This window comes from Penicillium pulvis, assembly GCF_028828015.1.
Source record: "Penicillium pulvis strain IBT 33274 chromosome Unknown contig_5_segment0_segment0, whole genome shotgun sequence".
Classification (NCBI taxonomy): Eukaryota; Fungi; Ascomycota; class Eurotiomycetes; order Eurotiales; family Aspergillaceae; genus Penicillium; species Penicillium pulvis.
The window spans coordinates 1,443,652-1,465,374 of record NW_026643078.1 but is presented as its reverse complement, the minus strand read 5'-3'; the positions used below and the strand labels follow the sequence as shown (position 1 = coordinate 1,465,374).

At 48.7% G+C, this 21,723-nt stretch overlaps 8 protein-coding genes across 8 annotated transcripts; 4 read left to right on the top strand and 4 right to left on the bottom strand.

Annotated features, from left to right (window-relative positions):
- Nucleotides 1–206: 206 nt before the first annotated feature.
- N7503_007129 (permease of the major facilitator superfamily) lies at nt 207–1,905 on the top strand (the record flags this gene model as incomplete). Its single annotated transcript, XM_057066676.1, has 3 exons — nt 207–400; nt 499–761; nt 815–1,905. The coding sequence occupies 3 exons, from the start codon at nt 207–209 to the stop codon at nt 1,903–1,905; spliced, it is 1,548 nt and encodes a 515-aa protein (XP_056920357.1).
- Nucleotides 1,906–2,609: 704 nt separating this feature from the next.
- N7503_007128 (glycosyltransferase family 31 protein) lies at nt 2,610–4,052 on the bottom strand (the record flags this gene model as incomplete). Its single annotated transcript, XM_057066675.1, has 1 exon — nt 2,610–4,052. The coding sequence occupies one exon, from the start codon at nt 4,050–4,052 to the stop codon at nt 2,610–2,612; it is 1,443 nt and encodes a 480-aa protein (XP_056920356.1).
- A 2,399-nt stretch (nt 4,053–6,451) lies between these two features.
- N7503_007127 (acetamidase/formamidase family protein) lies at nt 6,452–7,905 on the top strand (the record flags this gene model as incomplete). Its single annotated transcript, XM_057066674.1, has 5 exons — nt 6,452–6,526; nt 6,578–6,596; nt 6,655–6,943; nt 6,996–7,272; nt 7,327–7,905. 5 exons carry the CDS (start codon nt 6,452–6,454, stop codon nt 7,903–7,905), a joined length of 1,239 nt encoding a protein of 412 aa, XP_056920355.1.
- A 70-nt stretch (nt 7,906–7,975) lies between these two features.
- N7503_007126 (NAD(P)/FAD-dependent oxidoreductase) lies at nt 7,976–9,384 on the bottom strand (the record flags this gene model as incomplete). The annotated part of the gene is made up of 2 exons (XM_057066673.1): nt 7,976–9,126; nt 9,192–9,384. 2 exons carry the CDS (start codon nt 9,382–9,384, stop codon nt 7,976–7,978), a joined length of 1,344 nt encoding a protein of 447 aa, XP_056920354.1.
- Nucleotides 9,385–9,873: 489 nt separating this feature from the next.
- N7503_007125 (putative MFS transporter) lies at nt 9,874–11,834 on the top strand (the record flags this gene model as incomplete). Its single annotated transcript, XM_057066672.1, has 7 exons — nt 9,874–9,934; nt 9,995–10,083; nt 10,136–10,498; nt 10,549–10,704; nt 10,750–11,204; nt 11,263–11,521; nt 11,589–11,834. 7 exons carry the CDS (start codon nt 9,874–9,876, stop codon nt 11,832–11,834), a joined length of 1,629 nt encoding a protein of 542 aa, XP_056920353.1.
- A 364-nt stretch (nt 11,835–12,198) lies between these two features.
- On the bottom strand, nt 12,199–14,415 carry N7503_007124 (dihydrolipoyl dehydrogenase). The gene is made up of 4 exons (XM_057066671.1): nt 14,037–14,415; nt 13,861–13,940; nt 13,270–13,752; nt 12,199–13,194 (listed from the first exon to the last, which is right to left on the bottom strand). Exons 1-4 carry the CDS (start codon nt 14,173–14,175, stop codon nt 12,355–12,357), a joined length of 1,542 nt encoding a protein of 513 aa, XP_056920352.1. The 5' UTR covers nt 14,176–14,415; the 3' UTR covers nt 12,199–12,354.
- A 748-nt stretch (nt 14,416–15,163) lies between these two features.
- Nucleotides 15,164–15,988, bottom strand: N7503_007123 (Bcboa17; the record flags this gene model as incomplete). Its single annotated transcript, XM_057066670.1, has 1 exon — nt 15,164–15,988. The coding sequence occupies one exon, from the start codon at nt 15,986–15,988 to the stop codon at nt 15,164–15,166; it is 825 nt and encodes a 274-aa protein (XP_056920351.1).
- Nucleotides 15,989–18,519: 2,531 nt separating this feature from the next.
- N7503_007122 (uncharacterized protein) lies at nt 18,520–21,617 on the top strand (the record flags this gene model as incomplete). The annotated part of the gene is made up of 6 exons (XM_057066669.1): nt 18,520–18,916; nt 18,970–19,123; nt 19,177–19,651; nt 19,717–20,043; nt 20,106–20,394; nt 21,010–21,617. 6 exons carry the CDS (start codon nt 18,520–18,522, stop codon nt 21,615–21,617), a joined length of 2,250 nt encoding a protein of 749 aa, XP_056920350.1.
- Between the last annotated feature and the right edge of the window lie 106 nt (nt 21,618–21,723).

Genomic DNA, 21,723 nt, shown 5'->3' with positions numbered 1-21,723 from the left:
TCGATATATCTGTTTACATGTGTCCCCGCGTTCCCCGCGTTACCCCAGACGCGACGATCTGCATTTCCCAGCTTGACACGGGAAGTCTGTTTGAGAGGTCCATCAACGAAATGCTGCGATGGGTTGACTACAAAATGGCGGAGATATCTCGCGGTCGGTGAGAATATGGAATGGAATTGCAGTGCCTTTTCCACTGACTGTCAATCATGGAACACGGCGAACACACAATTTCAGATGTTGAAGTGATGGGCGAGAAGGCGGAGATGTCACATGAAGAAACAGTGCATCTTGCTGAGCTGACCCCAGAAGAAAAGGTGCTTGAGAAGAAATTGCGCCGGCGCATTGATCTTCTGATTATGCCACTTGTGATCTTGGTGTACTTGATGAATTATATTGATCGGTAAGTTGAACAAATTAGGATGACTCAATATTTTCGCGCACGATTGCGACCTGTGTGGTCTTTTCAACGATGATATTAACGTCCTTTCCTTATACAAGAAACAACTATGCCGCTGCCAAACTTCAAGGGCTTACAGAGGATCTTCATCTTGATGGTCAACAATACCAAACCGGACTCTCCATCCTGTTTGTTGCCTACATCCTCATGCAAGTTCCATCGAACCTACTACTCAACTACATGGGCCGTCCGTCTCTCTATCTTGGCTTCTTTGTGGCAGCATGGGGCCTCGTCTCCGCCTGCACCAGTCAAGTGACAAGTTACGGCGGGATAGTTGCATGCCGATTCATTTTAGGATTGGTCGGTAGGTTTCTCCCGAACACTTCAAGACAACATTCAAACTTACATGTATCATAGAGGCGCCTTTCTTCGCCGGAGTTCTTTTCTACCTATCGAAATGGTACACCCGCTCCGAGCTAGCTTTCCGAATGAGCATTTTCTACTCGGGCTCCTTAATCAGCGGTGCCTTCGGTAATCTAATCGCCGCCGGCATCCTCAATGGACTAGCCGGCAAAAGAGGTATGGGGGCCTGGCAGTGGCTGTACATTATTGAAGGCTCAATCACTTGCTTCATCGGTGTTGTCATATGCTTCATCCTACCAGATTTCCCTGATACATGGCGCCTCCTCTCACCTGAAATGCGAGCCGTCGCTACCCGCAGACTGGCAATCGAAGCAGCGGAGGCTGACGTCGATGAGGAGGGAAGCGCAGGTATGAGCCAACTCAAGGGATTGAAAATGGCCATGACAGACCCGAAGACCTACGTGTTCGCATTTGCCTACATGTGCATTGCTGGAGGTGGAAGCTTCCAATATTTCTTCCCGACGCTAGCAGAAACGCTAGGATACAGCAAGACTATTTCGTTGTTGCTCGTCGCACCACCATACGTGTTCATGGTATTCTACAGTGTGTTTCACAGCTGGCTTTCCGATAAACTCGGTGTTCGTTTTTGGTTTTTCATCTACCCAGTCCCCATCACTATTGTTGGATTTATCATTTTCATGACGACTGATTCTTTCGGGCCGAGGTATTTCTCGTTGTTTTTGATGAACTTCACCTTTGCGCAGAACGGAACATTGTATTCTTGGATTGCGAATGCGTTGCCGCGACCTCCTGCTAAACGTGCTGCTGCTTACGCTTTCATCAACTCGATTGGCAACTCAGCAACTATCTGGACACCATATACATATTTTGATTCACAAGGGTCCCATTACCCGGTTGCTCTGGGCATATGTATTGCGTTACAAGCATTGGGTGGTCTGTCGGCCGTGTTTATGTATTTCAATCTGCGGATGCTGAACAAGAGACAAGAGCGTCTGGAGAATGAGAGTGGGGAAGTGCAGCTCACCGAGAAGGAACTTCGGCGGCTTCAAGTTACGGCTGACTATGAAGGGATTGACATCGCGGCGGCACGTCGGCTGCAGAAGGGATTCCGATACATGCTTTAATGTTGTATGTACTTAGTTTTCAACCAAGGTTCAGTCACCTGACCTACAAGGCTCAAACAGCTTTGAATAGGTAGCCCATAATGCCACTCAGATTTCTGAATTCTATCAAATGTAGGCCCCGCATCAGATTCCCCCGCATTCCCCCCCACTTCTACATAGCCAGTTGGCATGAGCTCTTGATATTAAGGCCCACCCACTATCTCCGCTATTTTGCTACTATTATGAAAGATTCAACCTTCCGATCTGGCCGCATAGAGCTCGCTGCTACAAGAGAAAAGAACGAACAAACGAATCAATATGTTGGTATTGGTTTGGTATTGAGAAGAGAAGAAGGAAAACAAGAGGAACAAAGCGCTGATCTATATGGACCTGGTGGTCACCTGATCTTCAGGCTCCGACGCATTCCCACATTCTATAGATAGTGACTTGATTCTCAACCTCAAACCATGTCCAAGAATGCTCGAAAGTCCTTGATGACCAGTTCTACGTAAAGCAAGAGTAAAAACAGATTTCCGGTTGTTTATTAAATTTTTTTCCAACTCCTAATATGGCAGCTTTATGTAGCTGTATGTAGCTGTATGTAGTACGGGAAATGTACTAGATGCATTCGTAGCAGCTGGAAAAGGGCCGAACCTGCCGGTCTCACTCTCCCAGTCTGCGCGTGTTCGTGACTAACAACAAATCTAAACCAGTCAATAACAGGATTATGACAATGTCCAGACAACCTCCAGCAATTGCGGGTTCTCCGGCTCTTCCTCGTCGTAGAACCACTCATCTTCCTGGCGAAGGTAAATCTGTCGGACCTGCTTGTTTGAAGAAACCGCATCCAACAAGCGGTAAGACAATTTTCCGTTGTCTCGAGGACGTAGAGGCCCTAGGCTGTACTCGTAGGAATCATCTTCAGTCCAACCGAAATATGACCAAGTCTGTTCCATGGAGGCCAAGTCCTCTGGTGTTTGTGGTTCTGAGTAACGGACAAGCGAAAATCCATTAATAAAGTACCAGTCGTCTGTGATTCTCCAGCGCTGCAGCTGGCAATCGTGGCCGCAGATGTCGGCGATCTGGCTCATGCCGACGATGTTGACAGGGAACCAGTCTGCGGATTTCCAGTGGTGCACGGATAGGGGTAATTGGCGACCCGCTTCGTAAAATCCGGATCCATCCGGGTTAAGATCGAGTTGGAAGAGGTGTCGATCCCAAGTGAGCTTGGTAGTGGTGTGTCTGTAGATGCATTTTGACACCCGCTTGTCACCGTGGTCTTTAAACTCGAAGCAGTCATCAAAGTAGGCGTCGATTTCCTGCAGCAGGGGAATTGAGAGGAAGACTCCGGCGCCTCCGTATCCCATATAAGTGAAAGAAGCCATTTGTTGCATGTTTTCAGTTGGTGCTCCAATGTAGTATGGCTTAGTTTCGTCGTAGGTGGCGAGTTGGGCGACCAGGCCTTCCATGTTGGGGAAGAAAGTGTCGTCATCAATTATGACAGCCCACTGTGTCGACTCATCGCGTAGTTCATTTATGATTCGGGTGAGTCTGTAATAACGATCCAAAAATTCTTCATCGTTTTCCAGAATTTGAAGAGTCACGTCCAGCTCTGTCGCGTGTTCCATGACCTGGGTTATATTGAGGCTTGCATCGCTCTCAACTAAAGCGATGACGCGCGCTTTGGTGCCACCAGCCCATCGTGAGATGGCTTCTAAAGAATTGTCCAATCGATCAATGGTAGTCGCAACACCAAACATCAAATGGGATGCGTCCACCGGGGCTTTCCGCTTGGGTGCCTCAATCTTCACCGTCCGGGGACATTGCCCTGCCGGAAGGGTGTCGACAGTGGTCTCTGTATCAAGCTCAAGGCGATTGAACTCGGGGACGGGAACATCAAGGCTTTCCGAGAATTCCGTAAATTTCTTCGACTCGGTAACCCGAATATTCCATCGAGCATATTCCACCGAATGATTAAAACCCAGGGATCTTAAGTATTCAAGATCGACAGAGCAATCTCCGATCGGAACATTCTTCGAGTTACCTTTTGACCCCGAAATACTAAACGAGCTCTGATCCGATTTCTGGTGGTAGACCAACCCACATAATAACAGCAGCAAGAAAATGGCCGCGGTGAAGGACCTTTGCGAAGAGCTGAATCGAATCATGGTGCACAATAGTGGTGTCCCATGCAATTGAGGGGAAGAAACATGATGGAAGTATCAAGTGTTATACGTCCAAAACTTGAAACTCGACGCAAGAGGGCTTACGTGTCGAGACGGTTGCAGGGGCGAAGATCGGATACCAAAATTACCGTAAACGAATGAAACAAGCCTTCGGCACATCTTGGCATGGGGAATAATTCAATCATCGGATGAATAGGAACGCGCGGCCCATGGATTGGGCTTGATCCCGCGAATGTGGTGCTGCATGCATAAAAAACGTGAGGAAGTGCGGGAACAGCCGGGCCAACTCGCAAATTTAATCGCCGGAATCAGTCTCATTCCACCCTAATTCATAAATCCTGACTCCAAAACCTGGTTCTTCCTTTTATCCTGAGGTGCGACCCTTTCAATGCCATTATTGGTTATTTCGGGATGCCCGGGCTCCGCAAGTAATACTACGCAATAATCCACGATGTGAGGTTGTGTCTTGAGCCATGACGCGTTGGATCACCCCCGTAGAAGCACCAAAATAGAATTTCGGCCTCCAGAACCCTGTTCAGCCCTGAGGGGCCTTTACGGTACTTGTCTCACGCATGTATTGCACCCCAAGGGGGCTGGTTCTTGTGGGGTTGGAAGGGTTTTCTGCGGTCGAGTCGTGAAGCCGCCCCACCAAACTACGTCTTCTGTCTTGGCATTGGCCCTTGGCAGCCTTCCGTTGTTGGTAACCGATTGAAGATCCTCACGGGGGCCACATCATCGAGGACGGTAGGCTAATCGGAGCAAGGCGAGTGGCGTGATGCTGAAAGGTATAACTAAGTAGTAGTTGCCTGGCATTGAGACACGCCTGTACCTTAAATAGGCACAATCCACGGAATCTCGAACATTTCAGTCAATTTGCTCCGCTTCCAACACCGCCGACCATTGCCAAAACCCACTATTGGTCTTTCAACACCTGATCTCGACCCGGGAAGAGGGGGCCTAGTCGGCCTAGGCGGCCTAGGCGGCCTGTGCCACTGACGACTACGTATACGTTGCGCTGACCAGCGCGACTATACTCCGTACAAACTGAAGGTCTGGCCTGAGCTTATTTATACGGTCGGAAGCTTCCACGCATTCTTCGGCCTTCCATAGGAACAACTACACATGCAAACACCCCAAACCGCGCAAACAGATTGGGCGCCTTACCCATCTGGCAAATGGTTTGCAGCGGGCGCTGATTTAAGCTTCACTAACGTCGGAGTGGGAAGAGCCTTGTTTACTTCCATGGGTTCGTTCCTTATTGTAATTCTTATTTTAACTAGCGTCCTCAAAGGCTCCATTCCACGCCCAGGTACGGAGTACTCTTAGACCACTTTGCTTGTTTAAGTGGAGAAGGGACGAATGAATGACCCAGGACCCGCCTGCATATAATTACGAGGAACAGGGAATAGGTGGCCCAATGCCGGGGCTGATATATTCCGTAGACTTCACAGCCTTTGAAAGTTAACACCGTGAAATACCACCTCTAAAAAACCCGATAGCCTTCACCTCGGTAAGAGAGTTATTTTCTCCTCATCTTCGCCTGCGGGTATTTCATCAAACAGGTCCATAAGTGAGAAGTAGTCGGGCATGAGTGTTACACTTTGCACTGATTCAACTGAATGTTTAGGTCGAAGAGCCGTTTTACTCCAGTCTCGACCTCGAACAATCAAATTAAGTGAACACCACATGGGAAGGCGAGTTTATGAACATAGCTGCTGCTAGAAAGACAAGTCGATCAATTTGTTAAGCCCTGAAATGCTCCTTGGCGTTGGATATTTGATACTGGACCTACCTTGCTTGATCCTGATAAGGTCGAGAGACAAATCATGGCCGATAACGGCGGCCAATTTCCTGTACCTTTCGAGTCCAGTCCTTACCATCTACTTCAATCGAGGTACATACCAAATGGCTCCACCTGCTTATCGCCATCATATCCGAGATCGGCTTGATAAGAACAATTGAAGTATAGTGGCTGAAAGGTCGCGGCTAAACGGTTGTGGCTAAATGGCCGCGGCTAGATGGAAAGCTGCCTCATTGTTTAGGCACCGTTACTCAAACCAGCTAACTTACCTGTACTTAGTTATCGTTGCACATGCACGAGAAGCTTACTTAAAACCTTGACAAACCAATAAAAATGCCACATATCTCAAGGTTATAACGGGTCGGCATTGAACACTAAAATTGGAGAAGATAAGGCATTGATAGGATGATTACACTTTACCCCAATGCGGAGAAGCACTCCCTTATCTTCACCTCGTATCCCACTTCCATCAACACTTTTGCTCTTTCATTCAGTCTTCAAACAGTCGAAAACTCATTTCAAACCCGGGCCTTTCATCCAAGACACCACATCTCACACCCCTCAAACATAACTGATAAACATGGGTATCACGGGGATCCGCACTGCCTTGAAGGTCGACCTAGAGAAACATGCCCGCGAGCAGCCTGGGTTACACGTACGACTCCTCCCCATATAGATTGCAACTCATGAACTAATGCTTTTCTAGAACCGATGGCACCCCGATAGTGGGTTGATGTCAAAACTTGCCTAAATTTCCGTCGCTGACCTTCTACTTTTTAACAGTTCCGGCTTGTGGAAAGATCGCCAATAATGAAATCGTCAAAATCGAGTGTCTGGACTGGACTGGAGGACAAATTAAGAATAACGACTCAGCTGATGACGTGAAGAATGTTGACCTAACTGAGATTCACTATCTCTCCGGTCCGTTCGACATCGAGACTGCGGAACCAGGCGATGTCTTAGTGGTTGAGATTCAAGACGTCCAGCCCTTCCAGGAGCAACCTTGGGGCTTTACTGGTATCTTCGATAGACATAATGGCGGTGGTTTCTTGGATGAGCTGTATCCGAAAGCGTATGTTTGCCTTCCTTACCTGATGCACAACTTCTCATTCATTATATGGCAGGGCGAAAGCGATTTGGGATTTTGAAGGAATATTCTGCTCCTCGCGACACATTCCGCATGTCCGATTCGCGGGTCTGATCCATCCTGGAATTATGGGATGTGCGCCTTCAGCGGAGGTTCTTGCTGAATGGAACCGTCGCGAGGGCGAGCTGATTTCTGCGAACACAATTGAGGATCGTATCGTTGCACAGCCACCAAACCCCACGAACACCCATGCCGGTAGTGCTTCTGAGGATATTAAGGAAAAGGTTGCGCGGGAGGGAGCACGAACAATCCCAGTATGTCATATCTGGTCTTCCAACATTTGAACGAAAGGCTGATTTATTAATTAGGGTCGTCCTGAACACGGAGGTAACTGCGATATCAAAAACCTCTCCCGGGGCTCCAAGGTGTATCTTCCCGTTCATGTCTCGGGCGCAAAGTTCTCTGTTGGAGATCTCCACTTCTCCCAGGGAGATGGTGAGATCTCATTTTGTGGCGCAATCGAGATGGCAGGTGTGATCACATTGAAGTTCTCTGTAATCAAGGATGGCATGGCGAAGTTGGATATGAAGTCGCCTATTTTCCACGCCGGACCTGTTGAGCCTCAATTCGGCCCCGGACGCTATCTCACTTTTGAGGGATTCTCAGTCGATGAGAATGGCAAGCAGCATTACCTGGATGCCACGGTGGCCTATCGGCAGACCTGCTTGCGTGTCATTGAATACCTTCGACGATTCGGGTACAACGATTATCAGATCTACTTGCTGCTGAGCTGTGCCCCTGTGCAAGGACATATTGCTGGTATTGTTGACATACCCAATGCCTGTACTACCATCGGTGTTCCGATGGATATATTTGATTTTGATATCAGACCCGAGGCTGAGGTTTCGAAGAAAGACATGGGAGTCTGCGCATTTGCTAGCGAGTAAATTCTGCGTGCTAGCTAGCACTCATGGAATGATTGCTTTTCACAATTCTTGATATTTGTGGATATTTTACCTATAGCTTGCTCTGCTCACTCTCTTGTATCTGAGTCCACTCATTGTCGTTCAATTTATGAAAGTCCATGATTTCGTCTGGTCCTCCGAAACGATTCTGTGTAGAGTGCCAATCGCGATCCACTGCTGTTTCTGGGCGCCATCGTACAACGTGCTTCAACTCTTTTTGTAAGCTCCCTTCCAAAGCATCAGAGATAAAACCGCCAATGGTAGGCATCTGCATCGCCCCATTGCCGGAACCTCCCACGGCGACAAGGAGCGAAGGGTGCTCAGGATGACGATCAATCAAGAATGCGCGATCGGGTGTATCGGCATCCCAGCAAATTCTCGCAAAGGAAAAAGGTCTATCAGCGAGATGGGGCATCGTATCTTTCAAGAAGTCTCTAACTCGGGCCTCTGCCTTGAGTGGAATCTGATGCCTTGCAAATGGTATGCTACGCATCTCGCCACCATGCGATTGATCCTGAATGAAGTTGCAATATCCAGGATGTTCATCGCAGATTTTAAGCTCATGCTTATCTTCATCCGGCTCCATGAAGAATCCCTTTGCAATGTTGAAAAGAACTGGGAGGTTCCGATAACTCTTCGCTTCTTCCGGTGTCATTCTTATATGACACAAAGTCCAGGCAGTAGGACGTAATTGTTTCTTGAAATCCAGAAGACGGTCACTCCCAGCACCCGCAGCCAAAATAGTGTGGTCTGCCATATGGCTTGTTCCGTCCTCTGTCTGGGCTCCCACCACATCCCCATTCTCATACAGCAAACATACAGCCTTTCCTGATGGTGTGCCCGTTATGAACTTTGCCCCTAGGCGTTGAGCTTCCGTGTATGCAGAGATCATTGCTTTCTGGGCGTGAATCCAACCTGCCCCACTCTTGCTAAGCCATCCCTTCCAGCCGGGGAAGTCCCCTGTCAGAACTCCTGATGGCATTGTTTTGCGAAAGTCCTCCGCCGTTTCGAGTGACACGAACTCAGCATCGGAGGGCTCGATCTCGTCTTCCTTGATGTGCTGGATGAGAGCCGGGGTATGTCCCGACACAATAAAACCTGTCTCGTGGAAGTATGGCTGAAAAACAGGATCAGTCTTCCAGCCTTTCAACGCTGCTCGAGTGCAGGTTGTGAAAGCGAGGCTTCTAGCGTCCGGGTTCGTGCCTGGAAGCCATTAGTCTACGGATTGTCAAAGGGAATATTGGATGAAGATAAAACATCCGTCTCACCTTTCAGCTCCTTGTGCTCCATGATCTTATTCACGTCATTCCCAGCCGCAATTGCTGATGGCACCGGGTAAGGATCCAAGACCGTGACATTTGTATATCCTCGACGGACTAAATGCAGAGCGGTCGAGCAGCCCCAGGTTCCGGCACCAACGATTAAAATTGAAGAGGTATGGCTGAGGGGAATTGACGACATTGTGTTTTTATTTTCCACTTGGCTTGTAGATACGACAAGAAGAAATTGGGATAAAGTGGAAGGTCAACACAGCAGCCGCCTCCACCAATTTAAGCTAGCGGAGTTCCGCCCGCTTACTGTACCGCCGCTTATCAAGTCGATCGCGTGGACCTTCCAACCGCCAAAAACCCGGGGAAAATAACATTCCCATGCTCTCTCATCTTCAACCTTCTTATCATGCCTCGGGTCGGCAATCACTGAGTCCAATAGTATCAATTTCCCGGTTAATACTGTCGCTTGGAGCTTCCATGAATCGTTACCCCTCACGACACACGTTATCTATTCCGCGATCAAAATGTTGATCGCAAGCCAGTCGGCTTGTGCCGCCCAATCAAACCAATCGTCAATTTTGTCACTAATGCCACAACGAGGGACCGGGAGTATAATGGCTTCTATATAACCGAGCATCTTGCCAGCTTTTTCATGAAATGAATCACGACAACTGTCAAAATGGCTAGCTCTGAGAATGACCTCTTCACTGATGTTCCTGGCACGGTTTATCTGGTGGATGGTATGATACAAATCTAAAGCATTCATATGGATATAAGACTCTGACTAACGAGCCCTGCAGCATCACATGCACTACAAAACGCAGCTCATGCAGGCCAACAAGATATTGTTCTAATACCTCAACCATCAAATTCCCCAGCAGACCCACTAGTAAGCTGCCCATGTATAACCTCAGAGAGCAGTTCCTAATCGCAGAATACAGAACTGGTCGCGGGCAAAGAAACTATGGTCTCTCTTCTTGATATCAGCCTATGCTTGCGTGTTCTCATTTGGCGAAAACAACACCGGTGCAAGCTGGACTCTGATTTCCGATGACACTGGAGTCAGTATCAATAACATGAACGGAGGATCTGCACTCAATTATCTGCTTCTGGGATTCTTCAATATCATATGGATCCCGTCAGCGATGAAATTCGGTCGCAAGATCGTGTTTATTTTGAGTTTGTTGATCCTTTGTGGGGGCAGTATATGGGGAGGCTTGTACCACGGGGTCGCTCAATATTTTATTGTGTCGGCACTGCAGGGTGTAGGTACTGCGGCCTACCAGGCACTGATTCAACTTACGGTGAGTACTATCAATGCGGGCCATCTGGCAACCATACTTATCCTTCTTAGATCTTTGACGTATTTTTCACGCATGAAAGAGGTCGCATGGTTGCAATTTACATATTCTTTCAACAGCTCGGGTCTATCTTGGGACTTATATTGGGTGGATACATCTCGGATGGAGTTGGCTGGCGTTGGTGCGCTCCTATCGTGGCCATTGCATGCGTAAGATTGCCTCGACCTCATAAGATCATAAACTAACTTCAAAAGGGTGTTTTGATTATCCTTTTTATTTTCACATTTGACGATACCATGTTTCCAAGGTATCGATTCAACATCCCACGTCACGAGCGATCAGTTCCAATGGAAAGTAGAGGGGATGATGTTGAGCCTGAGAAAAAAACTGGGCTTGAGTCCCCAATCTCAGAAGTCGACAGTAACAGCCTAGGAGAAGATATTACCACCAGAACTTACTTGCAGAAGATTTCCTTAGTACATTATTTCGCAGACGACCACACAACCTGGTTCCAATACTTCCGTCGCCCATTCTACCTCTTCGCCTTTCCCAATATTGTACTCGCCGGGATTCAGTTTGCCTTTGGGTGTACTGCGGGCATTGTGACATTCAACACTATCTCAGAGATAATGACGGAAGCCCCATATAATTGGAGTGCCGGATCTGCCGGCTTGATCTTCCTAGCCGCCCTTGTTGGAAATATACTCGGGTACGACCTCAGCCCCGATACTACTTTCGCATGATTATTTCTAACTGACTATGACTAGCATGGGGGTCGGTTGGCTATCAGATTGGGTCGTCTTGATCCTCGCAAGACGAAACAACGGATACAAAGAGCCAGAAATGCGTCTCTGGACATATATATTCCCTTTCATCTTTGGCGCCATCGGCTACTTTACGTACGGCTGGGCTGCGACAAATGGTGATCACTGGATGGCTATTGCGGTGGCGCTATGCTGCTTGATTGCTCAACAAGTTTCGTTGACAAGTATGGCAACAGCATATGCAATGGAGTGTTTTGATGGAGTAGGTCGTTCCTGTGCATGCGTGCGCGTCTAATTCCTCAGCTCCGCTCAACTAATCGCTTCCACAGATCTCCGGCGAACTCGTCGTCGTACTAGCAGTTTGCTCTTCCTTGATAAATTTCGCCATTTCATATTCTGTCCAGCCCTTCATAGACGCCACTAACTACGGATGGGCATTCACGTTTTTCGGTATTTTGGTTGTCCTTGCTGTTTTGATGGGGATTCCGATGATAATATGGGGGAAATCGTGGCGCCGACAATGTAAGGGAAGATATGAGAAGTTCTTGGCTGAGGCTGGGTTGAATACCCGTTGATTTGGGACTTGATCCCGATAGTCTCAGAAATGTTGAAGTTGATGAACGTGTAAGCCCATAAACTTCTTCAATCAATCGATCATATTGGATTCGATCATATTGGAACAGTCCTGCAAGTAGAGAAATAGAAGCAACAGCATCATATATTGAGCACTTTTAAAATGATACTGAAGCCATTTAGATTTTAGAGGTCTGGAGTTTGAACTTGGAAGGCCCACTTTCTTCTTTGATTGGCTTATTGGTTTACACCGGATTCCATTTCTAAAAAGTCCTTATGGACACCGAGTTGCCCCACCGTCCTTTTCGGGCCGCAGGTGAAGCTGAAGTCTTAAAAGCTTCAATTTGCATTAGGTAAACAAAGGGTTCCGCTGGAAGAATTCTATATTTTGTTTAGAAGAAAAAACAAGAAACATAAGAAATGATTACATGAAATGCTACATGTAGTTTGCTAGCCGAGCTAGACTAAGGGACGAAAAAAGTAGTACATGGGTTCAGAGGATATCAAGGTACCGCATCGCGTCTAGAAGTGGATAGGCTTGGAGTAGGTGGCCATAGCAGCCTCCTTGAAGGCCTCAGAGAGAGTGGGGTGAGCGTGACATGTGCGGGCGATGTCCTCGCTGGAAGCACCGTACTCGATAGCAAGGGTGGCCTCGGCGATCATCTCGCCGGCACCGGGTCCAATGATGTGGACACCCAGAATGCGGTCAGTCTCGGCATCAGCGATGAACTTGACAACACCCTCGGTGTCGAGGTTGGTCTTGGCACGGGAGTTGGCGCTGAAGGGGAAAGTGCCGACGTTGTACTTGACACCGGAGGCCTTGACCTCACCCTCGTTCTGGCCGACCCAGGCGACCTCGGGGTGGGTGTACATAACGGAGGGGATGGCGGCGTAGTTAACGTGGCCGTGGCCCTTCTTGATGTACTCGACGACAGCGACGGCCTCCTCCTCGGCCTTGTGGGCCAGCATGGGGCCGAAAGTCACGTCACCAACGACACGGATGTGAGGAACCTTGGTGCGGAACTCCTGGTCGATGACGAGACGGCCACGGTCATCCTTGTCGATACCAACGTTCTCGATGTTAAGACCCTCGGTGTAGGGGCGACGACCAATGGCGACGAGGACAACATCCGCATCGAGGGTCTCCTCCTTGCCACCCTTGGAAGCCTCAAGGCTCAGGCTGACGGTAGCACCGCTGTCATCACCCTTGGTAACCTTGGTGTTGGTCTTGAACTTGATGCCCTGCTTGCCGAGGATCTTCTGGGCCTGCTTGGCGATCTCAGCGTCCATACCGGGGCCACCGATCTGGCCAAGGAACTCAACAACGGTAACCTCAGCACCGAGACGGGACCAGACGGAAGCCTATGTATCATAACGTTAGTTTAGAATTGTGCTTGCTGTAGAGCCCAGCAGATTGGGACATGAAAGGTGTCATACCATCTCGAGACCAATGATACCACCACCGATGACAACCATCTTCTTGGGAACCTCCTGGAGCTCAAGAGCACCAGTGCTGGTAATGATGCGCTTCTCATCAATGTTCAGGCCGGGGAAGGGAGAGGCCTCGGAACCGGTGGCAATAAGGATGTTCTTGCCGCGGATGGTCTGCTCACCACCATCGAGCAAATCGACCTTGATGGTGTTGGCATCAACGAAGGAGCCGGCTCCCTTGACGTAGTCGACGCCGTTCTTCTTCAGCAAGAACTCAACACCCTTGGTCAGGCCCTCAACGGAGGTTTCCTTGGCCTTGAGCATCTGAGTGAGGTTGAGCTTGACATCGCCAACCTCGATACCGCGCTTCTTGGTGTCGTGGAGGATCTGGTGGTAAAGGTGGGAGTTGTTGAGGAGGGACTTGGAGGGGATACAGCCAACGTTCAGGCAAGTACCACCGAGCTTTCCGCGCTTCTCGATACAAACAGTCTGTCAAAGTGTTCAGTTAGTACATAGATCGGGGTAAATTGATCGGCGATCGGCCACGCTCCTCCACAGGATGGAGAAGCTGGCGTGAGAATAAGCTCGTATTCATACCTTCAAACCCTCCTGGCCAGCCTTAATGGCAGCAACGTAACCGGCAACACCACCACCGATGATAACGAGATCGTGGTCCCCTGTTGTCCGGAGAGCCGGGAAATCAGCAATCGCATCCGGGAAGCGGAGGAAAGGCCTCCGATGTGTTTATCGTGTAGAATTAGGTAAAAACATACCAGACTCAGCGGCGTAGCCACGTTTTGAGCCGCCAACAAAGAGCATAGGAGTGGCGATGAAGGTAGAAGGGACAGCCTTAGGGCCGCAAGCGCGGAGGCTTGCCCGCGGCGCAGCACGGGGCAGAACAGCGCGGAACATTGCGATTGTCGGAATTAAAGAAAGGATTATTCAAGATAACAAATAAAGCCTCCACGGAAAATGACCTGGAGGGAGGATGGCAAGGTTGCGCAAAAGGGGAGGTGCTTTTGAAGTTACGGGAAGAGAGGACTGAGCTTTTGCGGTATTTTGAGATTGGCCGCCAGGGTTATGTAAGCAGGTCGGGTCGACTCGGTAAGGTGGTGGCCACTTTGCCGGATGACGATGCCGATTTAAATATTGTTGACTGTCTCGCGGAAAGCATATAAGACTTGGTGAAGGTATTGAAGTCCAAGAAAGGGAGCAGGAAATATCGCTTGTAGTTCATGCGGAAATCATCGCGATCATGTCCTCCATTTATGACCACGAAATAAGCCAGCTATGACGGGAAGTTTGAAGACCTTTTCCGCCCTCCACCCACCCGGCCAGATCTTACCCCGGGAAGATGTCGATGGCTAGCGCTGATTTTAGCGTTGGTTGACTCCCATTCCCCAGGTGATCTAATATCCGCGGACTTTCAATGGTTTGGCTCAGGTTTGCCGGCTCCGCCTCCCCGGCTACCTTCGGCGGTCTGGCCACCTCAAGGCTCCAAGGCTGATATGGTCCTACAACTACTCTGTAGCTATTGTCCTGTTAACTCGAAACCCTTCCCTGTGACTCACCATCTTCACATTGCTCGGTTGATTTGTAAGGGTGGCAAATGGAAATTATACCCATCCATACCCGGACCCAATGAATTGATGCATTGCCCAGGCAAAAGATATATATACGTACATGGATCGCTAGATACAACCTTGGAACGCAAGCGGGGCCAAAGAACATGCAATGTACTCCTAAGATCATTAACTAAGGGCCGTTAGGGCTTCCAAAGCTGTGGCCACCCAAGATCTACAACATTGGAAAATTTCCATTTTTGAACTAGACAGAATGATTTATACACTAAATTTAGTAGCTAGACAGGCACCTGAAAGGTTGATCAATATGTGTTGATCTAAGCTGACGAAAAGCTCAGCTCTTGCCACTTCTTGTCAGAGGCACTGAGTGTCTCAGCAGCCTTCCCAGCATGTTCCACCGCATCAGGGCCAACAAGAAGACGAAGAGGAGGCTCTTTTTCATCCAAAACTTTAAGCACAATGTCGGCGACTTTGCTTGGCATAGACATCTCTGTTCCAGATAACTGACGAAGGAACTTGGCAAAGATACCAACTGTCTGCTGGTAGGGTTCGCGGACAGGGGGAATCTGCATAGATGAGCCAGCCCAATCGGTTCGGACACCACCAGGCTCAAGAACCGTAACCTTAATTCCAAAGGGGGCCACCTCCTGAGCCAATACCGTGGAGAATCCACCAACAGCCCATTTAGCACACTGGTAAGCGGAAAGGCCTGGAATACCGATACGTCCACCAACGGAAGAAATCTGGATGATATGGCCTGATTTCTGTTGGCGAAGGATAGGAAGCACAGCTTTAGAGACGTAGACGACGCCCATGAGGTTGGCGTCAACCTGGGCGCGGAAGTCGTCGATATCAATATCCTCGATGGATGCTGTATTGGCATACCCTGCGTTGTTGACGACGACATCGATGCGGCCAAATTTCTCATGTCCAGACTTCACAGCTTGGAGGACTTGGTCGTTGTTTGTCACGTCGAGAGCGACTGGAAGGACGCGGTCGTTGCCATATTTCTCGACAAGATCAGCAAGCTGCTCAGGCTTACGAGCAGTAGCGATGACAGCGTCTCCGCTGTTGAGAGCAGCTTCGGCGATGGAAAGGCCAAGGCCACGAGAGGACCCAGTGATAAGCCAAACTTTCGACATGGTGAGGTGTGTGGAAAATTCAATGATAGAACTTATGAAATCGTTCAAGTAGGATGAGATTAGAAGATGGGTGTCTACAAATTGAAAAGCTTGGGGGGTTTACAGCGTGTCTTTATAGATTCTCGATGCTCAGATGGTGTAGGCAGATTGCATGGCCTTTGCATGCGGCCGCATGGTAGTTCTTGTTATAGAAAGCCGGCCCGCCTGAGCGGCCGCAAATCTGGCCAATGGTGCCAATGCGATATACCTCACCGCTTGCAGTCATCTCCATTTAATTGAAAACTCGTGAAATCAGAAGCAGAAGACTCTCCACTTTCCCCAAAAGATGAACGGTGACCGGACCTTCTCTCTAAACACCGATAAAAATCGAAACAACGGTAATCTCCGCAAGTGATAGCACAGCATCAACATACAGCCTAAATACTAATTGCTAACGTCTAAATTTCAGTTCGCATCTTCCCTCATTCAGGCCCAAAGAATGGTTCTTCAAGGGTCAAAGTTGTGCAATGTGTGGATCTAAAACACATAGCGGCCGCATATTCCACTGATTAGAGTGATTACATAATAAACGTGGCAAACGTGCCCTGTGATTTCGCGACACGGCCGCAAGCCCCGCTGGTTTTCAACGTTCACTGGATGAGTCGTTGCACAGTCTAGCGGACACTCGCTCCATTTTCTTTTTGCGGCTTAGCACAAGGCCTAAATCACGATAATAGGTCCAGGACAGTCTGTCTTGTATAGAAAAGTGGAATTTAATCTTCACTGATGTCAAGTCTGGCATTGAATCCGTCACCCGTGTCCTACTGCGAAGACTCCGATACCGTAGCGAAGAGGGTGGGGGCGAAGGCGCGGTTTAATAGCTCAGTAGAATGTGAATGTATAGTCTTATTTAACTTCCAAATGGCGTTGAGCTTTCCAGATATAAATACTAAACTCGACTATCTGAAAGTGTCATAGAATATAAAGGAATGAAAACCGACGGAAAAAAGGTTGTAAGACTTGATGGAGCTTTGAGCCAGTGCCCAGGTGCCGAACAAGAATATACCTAAGCGTATCTTCTCGTCAGTCTACGTTCTGCAAAATTGAAAATATATTTGGAAGTAGGGAAGCGAATCGAATTTGGAGATAAATACCTGTTCTAGACGAATTTATAGCCCGTATGAAGAGGAACCGTCCCAGTGTAAGTCCTCTGGCTATATTTGAGCTGAATTCTCAAGAATTGAAGGACCTGTTAGGCCGGAAGTCAGCAGGAAGCCGTGAAAGGTCTTCGCGTTGCAGACTTATTCGCAGTCCTTGCTTGATGAAGAAAGCCGGCCTCTATAGATTGAATCAGAGGAAAGAACGTACGTGGTCGAAGGGAGAATATGTCCTGGTCAGTGGTTAGAAATGAAACATCTCGAGAAAATTAAACATCATGAAGGATTTCTTGAGTGTTCAAAGTCTCTGGCGGAGCACCCCCAGGAACGCCCCTTTGGAGACGCACGGTCTTATCATACGAGCTAGAGGCCCGCGCCCAGCTCCCTGGAACCTTATAAGATACGTGTGCGAGAACTATTGCCAATCAAATCTTGATGTGATGTAAATCTTTCTTTAAGATTGCCAAGACACTGGCTTTGTGGGTGGACCCGGAGTTGACGTATGTGAGGATTTGGGCTCGGGGGAACTCCGACATAGTCACCATATCTCACCACCAAGAATGTAACCAGAACGACGAGGTCAAAATTAGCGAGGTTGAAATAGTGTGAATCAGAACGCTTCAAACATGTAATAGCCTCGCGAACAAATATGAAATAACAGTTACAGCCAAGTTTCCATTTCGGCGATCTAAGCGGCTTGCCGAGTCAGGACGAAAGTCTGGAGTTCTCCGCATGGGGTCGCTCTTTCTCCGTCCTGAACTCCTGGCGGGACCAACCCCACTCCTATTGGCCGCTCGGCGGAAGACTGCCAGCCTTGACCCTTTCATCCCGGCGATTTGCAGCGATACGTAGTACCATTGTCTGAGTCAAGACCGTTCCATTCGTGCCTTCGGATTGCCGATTTCAATTCTAGCCGGCTAATAGCCAACCAGCCCCGCCATACCGCACGTTCTCCTCCCCATGCCGGATCCAATGTCCAGACCCGGTTTTTTTCTCCAGACTGTGGGGAATCAAACATTTTGGAGTCCACCGCATGACATTGTTCCTGTTTGTTACCGTGTGCCGCCGGGATGTAACCATATTTGACGCCGCTCCTTGCTTTCCTGGGATCAAATTCGGCCGATCCCCGTGGGGAAGTTTCTTACCATTCGCAGCTCAGACCGGAATGGGACTTGGCTTTGTGTTTAAAAGGCCCGAGGACCCATTATGATGTCGCGCGACAACGGAAGTTGTGTTTGAATTTACCCGCGGGGCTAGACTTTCTGTTGGTTTGCGTTTTATAAACTGGATTCGGCTGCTATTATATTTCTAGATTCGTTTTTATACTCTTTCGCGACGCCGCACTGGTTGTGCGTGGTACAGATTCGAACCCGTTGAGTTAACAAACCGCTCAGAATGTCTGACAGAATCCCATCGTGGAATGTCGTCCACAAATTGGAGAAGCGACAGCTTCTTATCGCAATCAACTGTATCGCCGCTTTGTCGATTCTTTTCTTCGGATATGACCAAGGAATGATGTCGGGCGTGAACAACGCTGAGGACTATGTCAAACTGATGAAATTTGGGTACACAAAAATGGAAGATGGCGAGGCGACCGTCGTGGTTACTAATTCCTTGCTACAAGGTGGAATTGTGGCCGTGTATTACTTGGGAACACTATTTGGTGGTTTGTTCGGTGGCTGGTTGGGAGATCGGATGGGCAGAATCAAGTCTATTGCAGCTGGTGCTGTTTGGGCGATCGTGGGTGCGAGCCTGCAGTGCTCGGCCCAAAACCATGATTGGATGATTTGTGGTAAGTAGATACAGTCAGCAGCAGCGACATTAACTGAAGCTAAGACTCTATAGCGCGTTTTGTCAACGGAATCGGCACCGGTATTTTAAACGCTATCGTCCCTGTCTGGGCTACGGAGACGGCCGAGCATACTTCGAGAGGACAATTTATTGCGATTGAGTTTACTCTAAATATCTTCGGCGTAGTTCTCGCCTATTGGTTGGAGTTGTAGGTTCAATATCGTGTCTATGTGGCCTCGCATCATCTAACTTCGCTCTTAGTGGCCTGTCATTCATTGATGAAGGACGGTCTCCTTTCCGCTGGAGATTCCCCATCGGTTTCCAAATCATATTCCTCTTGGTGCTTTTCTGTGCCGTCTGGTTCTTCCCTGAGTCCCCTCGCTGGCTGGTCAAAGTCGGTCGAGAGGAAGAAGCTCGGTACATTCTCCAGCGGCTTCGTGGAAGTAGCTCCGAGGACCGCGTTCGCGCCGAGGCCGAATTCCTCGACATTCAGGCCATCGCAGAAATGGAGAAGACAGTGGTTCACGGCAACTCGTACCTTTCGATGCTTTTCGGTTATAAATCTGGTGATTTACACATCGGTCGCCGCGTCCAACTCGTCATCTGGCTTCAGATCATGCAAGAATGGGTTGGTATCGCAGGTGTGACTGTCTATGCTCCAACAATCTTCAGCATCGCAGGATTTGACTCGACAAAGAGTCAGTGGATTAGTGGTTTGAACAATGTCTTCTACATGGTATGTTGTAACCAGAATCAAGGTAGAATTGCTTCGTCAGAATATTGATGTTCTCTTCTTTTCAGTTTGCTACACTTGTCTGTGTCTTCACTTTGGACCGTATCGGTCGCCGATGGACCCTGTACTGGGGCTCGGTCGTTCAAGGCATTGCGATGTTCTTGGCCGGTGGTTTCTCCCGCCTCGCCATCAACGCCAAGGCAGCCGGTGATGCGGGCAGCGCATCCTCATATGGCGCAGCTGCAGCTTCGATGATCTTTATTTTCACATCGACTTTTGGAGCGACCTGGTTAACAGTGCCTTGGCTTTACCCTGCTGAGATTTTCCCCTTAGCTGTGCGTGCTCGCGGAAACGCCTGGGGAGTCGTTGGCTGGAGTATTGGAAACGGATGGCTGGTGAGTTCAACACCTAAACGTTGCCTTTCGGTGAATAAGTGCTAATCAAAATTCTCCCATAGACTCTTCTGTGTCCTGTAATGTTCAGTGCTATCGGCGAGAAGACGCTTTACGTTTTTGCCGCGAGTAACGTCATCACCATCCCAATGGTTTGGGCTCTGTACCCCGAGAGTAACCAACGTACACTGGAAGATATGGACCTGTTGTTTGCGGCTAAGACACCATGGACCTGGGACGCGGAGAAGACCTTTGCTCGTTTGAAGGCCGAGAATCCGGGCATGGTCTCAGCGGTTAGTCGCAAGGGCAGTGTAGACCCGGAGACAGGAAAGGTGTTGCTTGCCGCACCAAAGGGTGAGGGAAATGCTTCTTCTGCCGAGCATGTTGATAACGCATGACTTGGTTGATGCATCATCTAGGTACAAGCATCAGTAGATGTAGATATGTAGATACCAATCTCATCTTAGTTTCAATAAGTAGCCGATCCAAATACTTGCGCTACAGATCATTCGTCTATAACTATACTCAATGAAGTCCGTTTTCCGGTAAAGGAAATACCAAGGTTTCAATGCTACCAGGGGTATAGGGCATAACGAAGCTCATGAGTCACAATAAAGGACACGAATGCCTCCAGAATTTGGAAGCTTGAAGAAATCACAGTGGATTACAAATCGGGGTAATTCAGAATTCAGAACCTTTTAATTCGAACTGTGGGGAGCGGGCCTGATTGGTCACTTTGAGAACAACGTTTTCAGGCTACAGCTCTACTTCAACCTCACACCCTTAAAAAGGTTATAGTTCCCAATTTCTCGATCAACTTTCCAATATAGTTCATCTCTCCTACTAACAAAAAAACTTCGTGGCATAAGTCCACGTGGCTATTATTTTGGTAAACATCCCGACGCGTCAACGCGTCATATCGCGTCCATTCCAATCATTAAAATAAGCAACTGACATGACCAGGAACAGTTCCAAAGCAACCAAAGCAATCCAAGCTACTGCATATAAACTTGATTTCGAACACCACCCAAGTTATTCCCTACTGGAAGCTCACAGCCGAAGCTAAGGCCACAATGACGAGCACTACAATAATAACCCCGGAGGCCCCAGGCACAACAACCCCACAGTCCAAAGACCACCAAACAAATCCACTAAAAACTAAAACCACATCCAAAACCAACCTTGAAACCCAAAAGTATCTCCGCCGCATATCCCTCCACCCGACCTTGACTCCCTACCGCCGCCGCGTCTACCGCGTCCTACTCTCCGTCCCTGCCGGGCGCTGGACCACCTACTCCGCCATGGCAACATATCTCAACTCTAGCGCGCGAGCGGTAGGAAATGCCATGCGCACGAACCCGTTTGCACCAGAGGTACCCTGTCATCGTGTTCTTGCGGCCGGGGGGAGCTTGGGTGGGTATAAGGGGGAGGGGATGGCTGTCAAGCATGTTAGTGATGGGTCTTTTCGGGATGAAAAGAGGACAAGGTTGAAGGACGAGGGTGTTGTGTTTGATGATGCGGGGAAGGCGAGGGGGATTTGTTTTACGGATTTTGAGGACTTGAGTGGAAAAAAGTGATTTGATGCTATGTACTTTTCTAAGGTCTAGAGCTGGCGGACCTGGGAAGGAATGGAGTTTGATGGTTAGTTAAAGGCACTTTTAGCAAAGGCAAAATTTGAGTTGC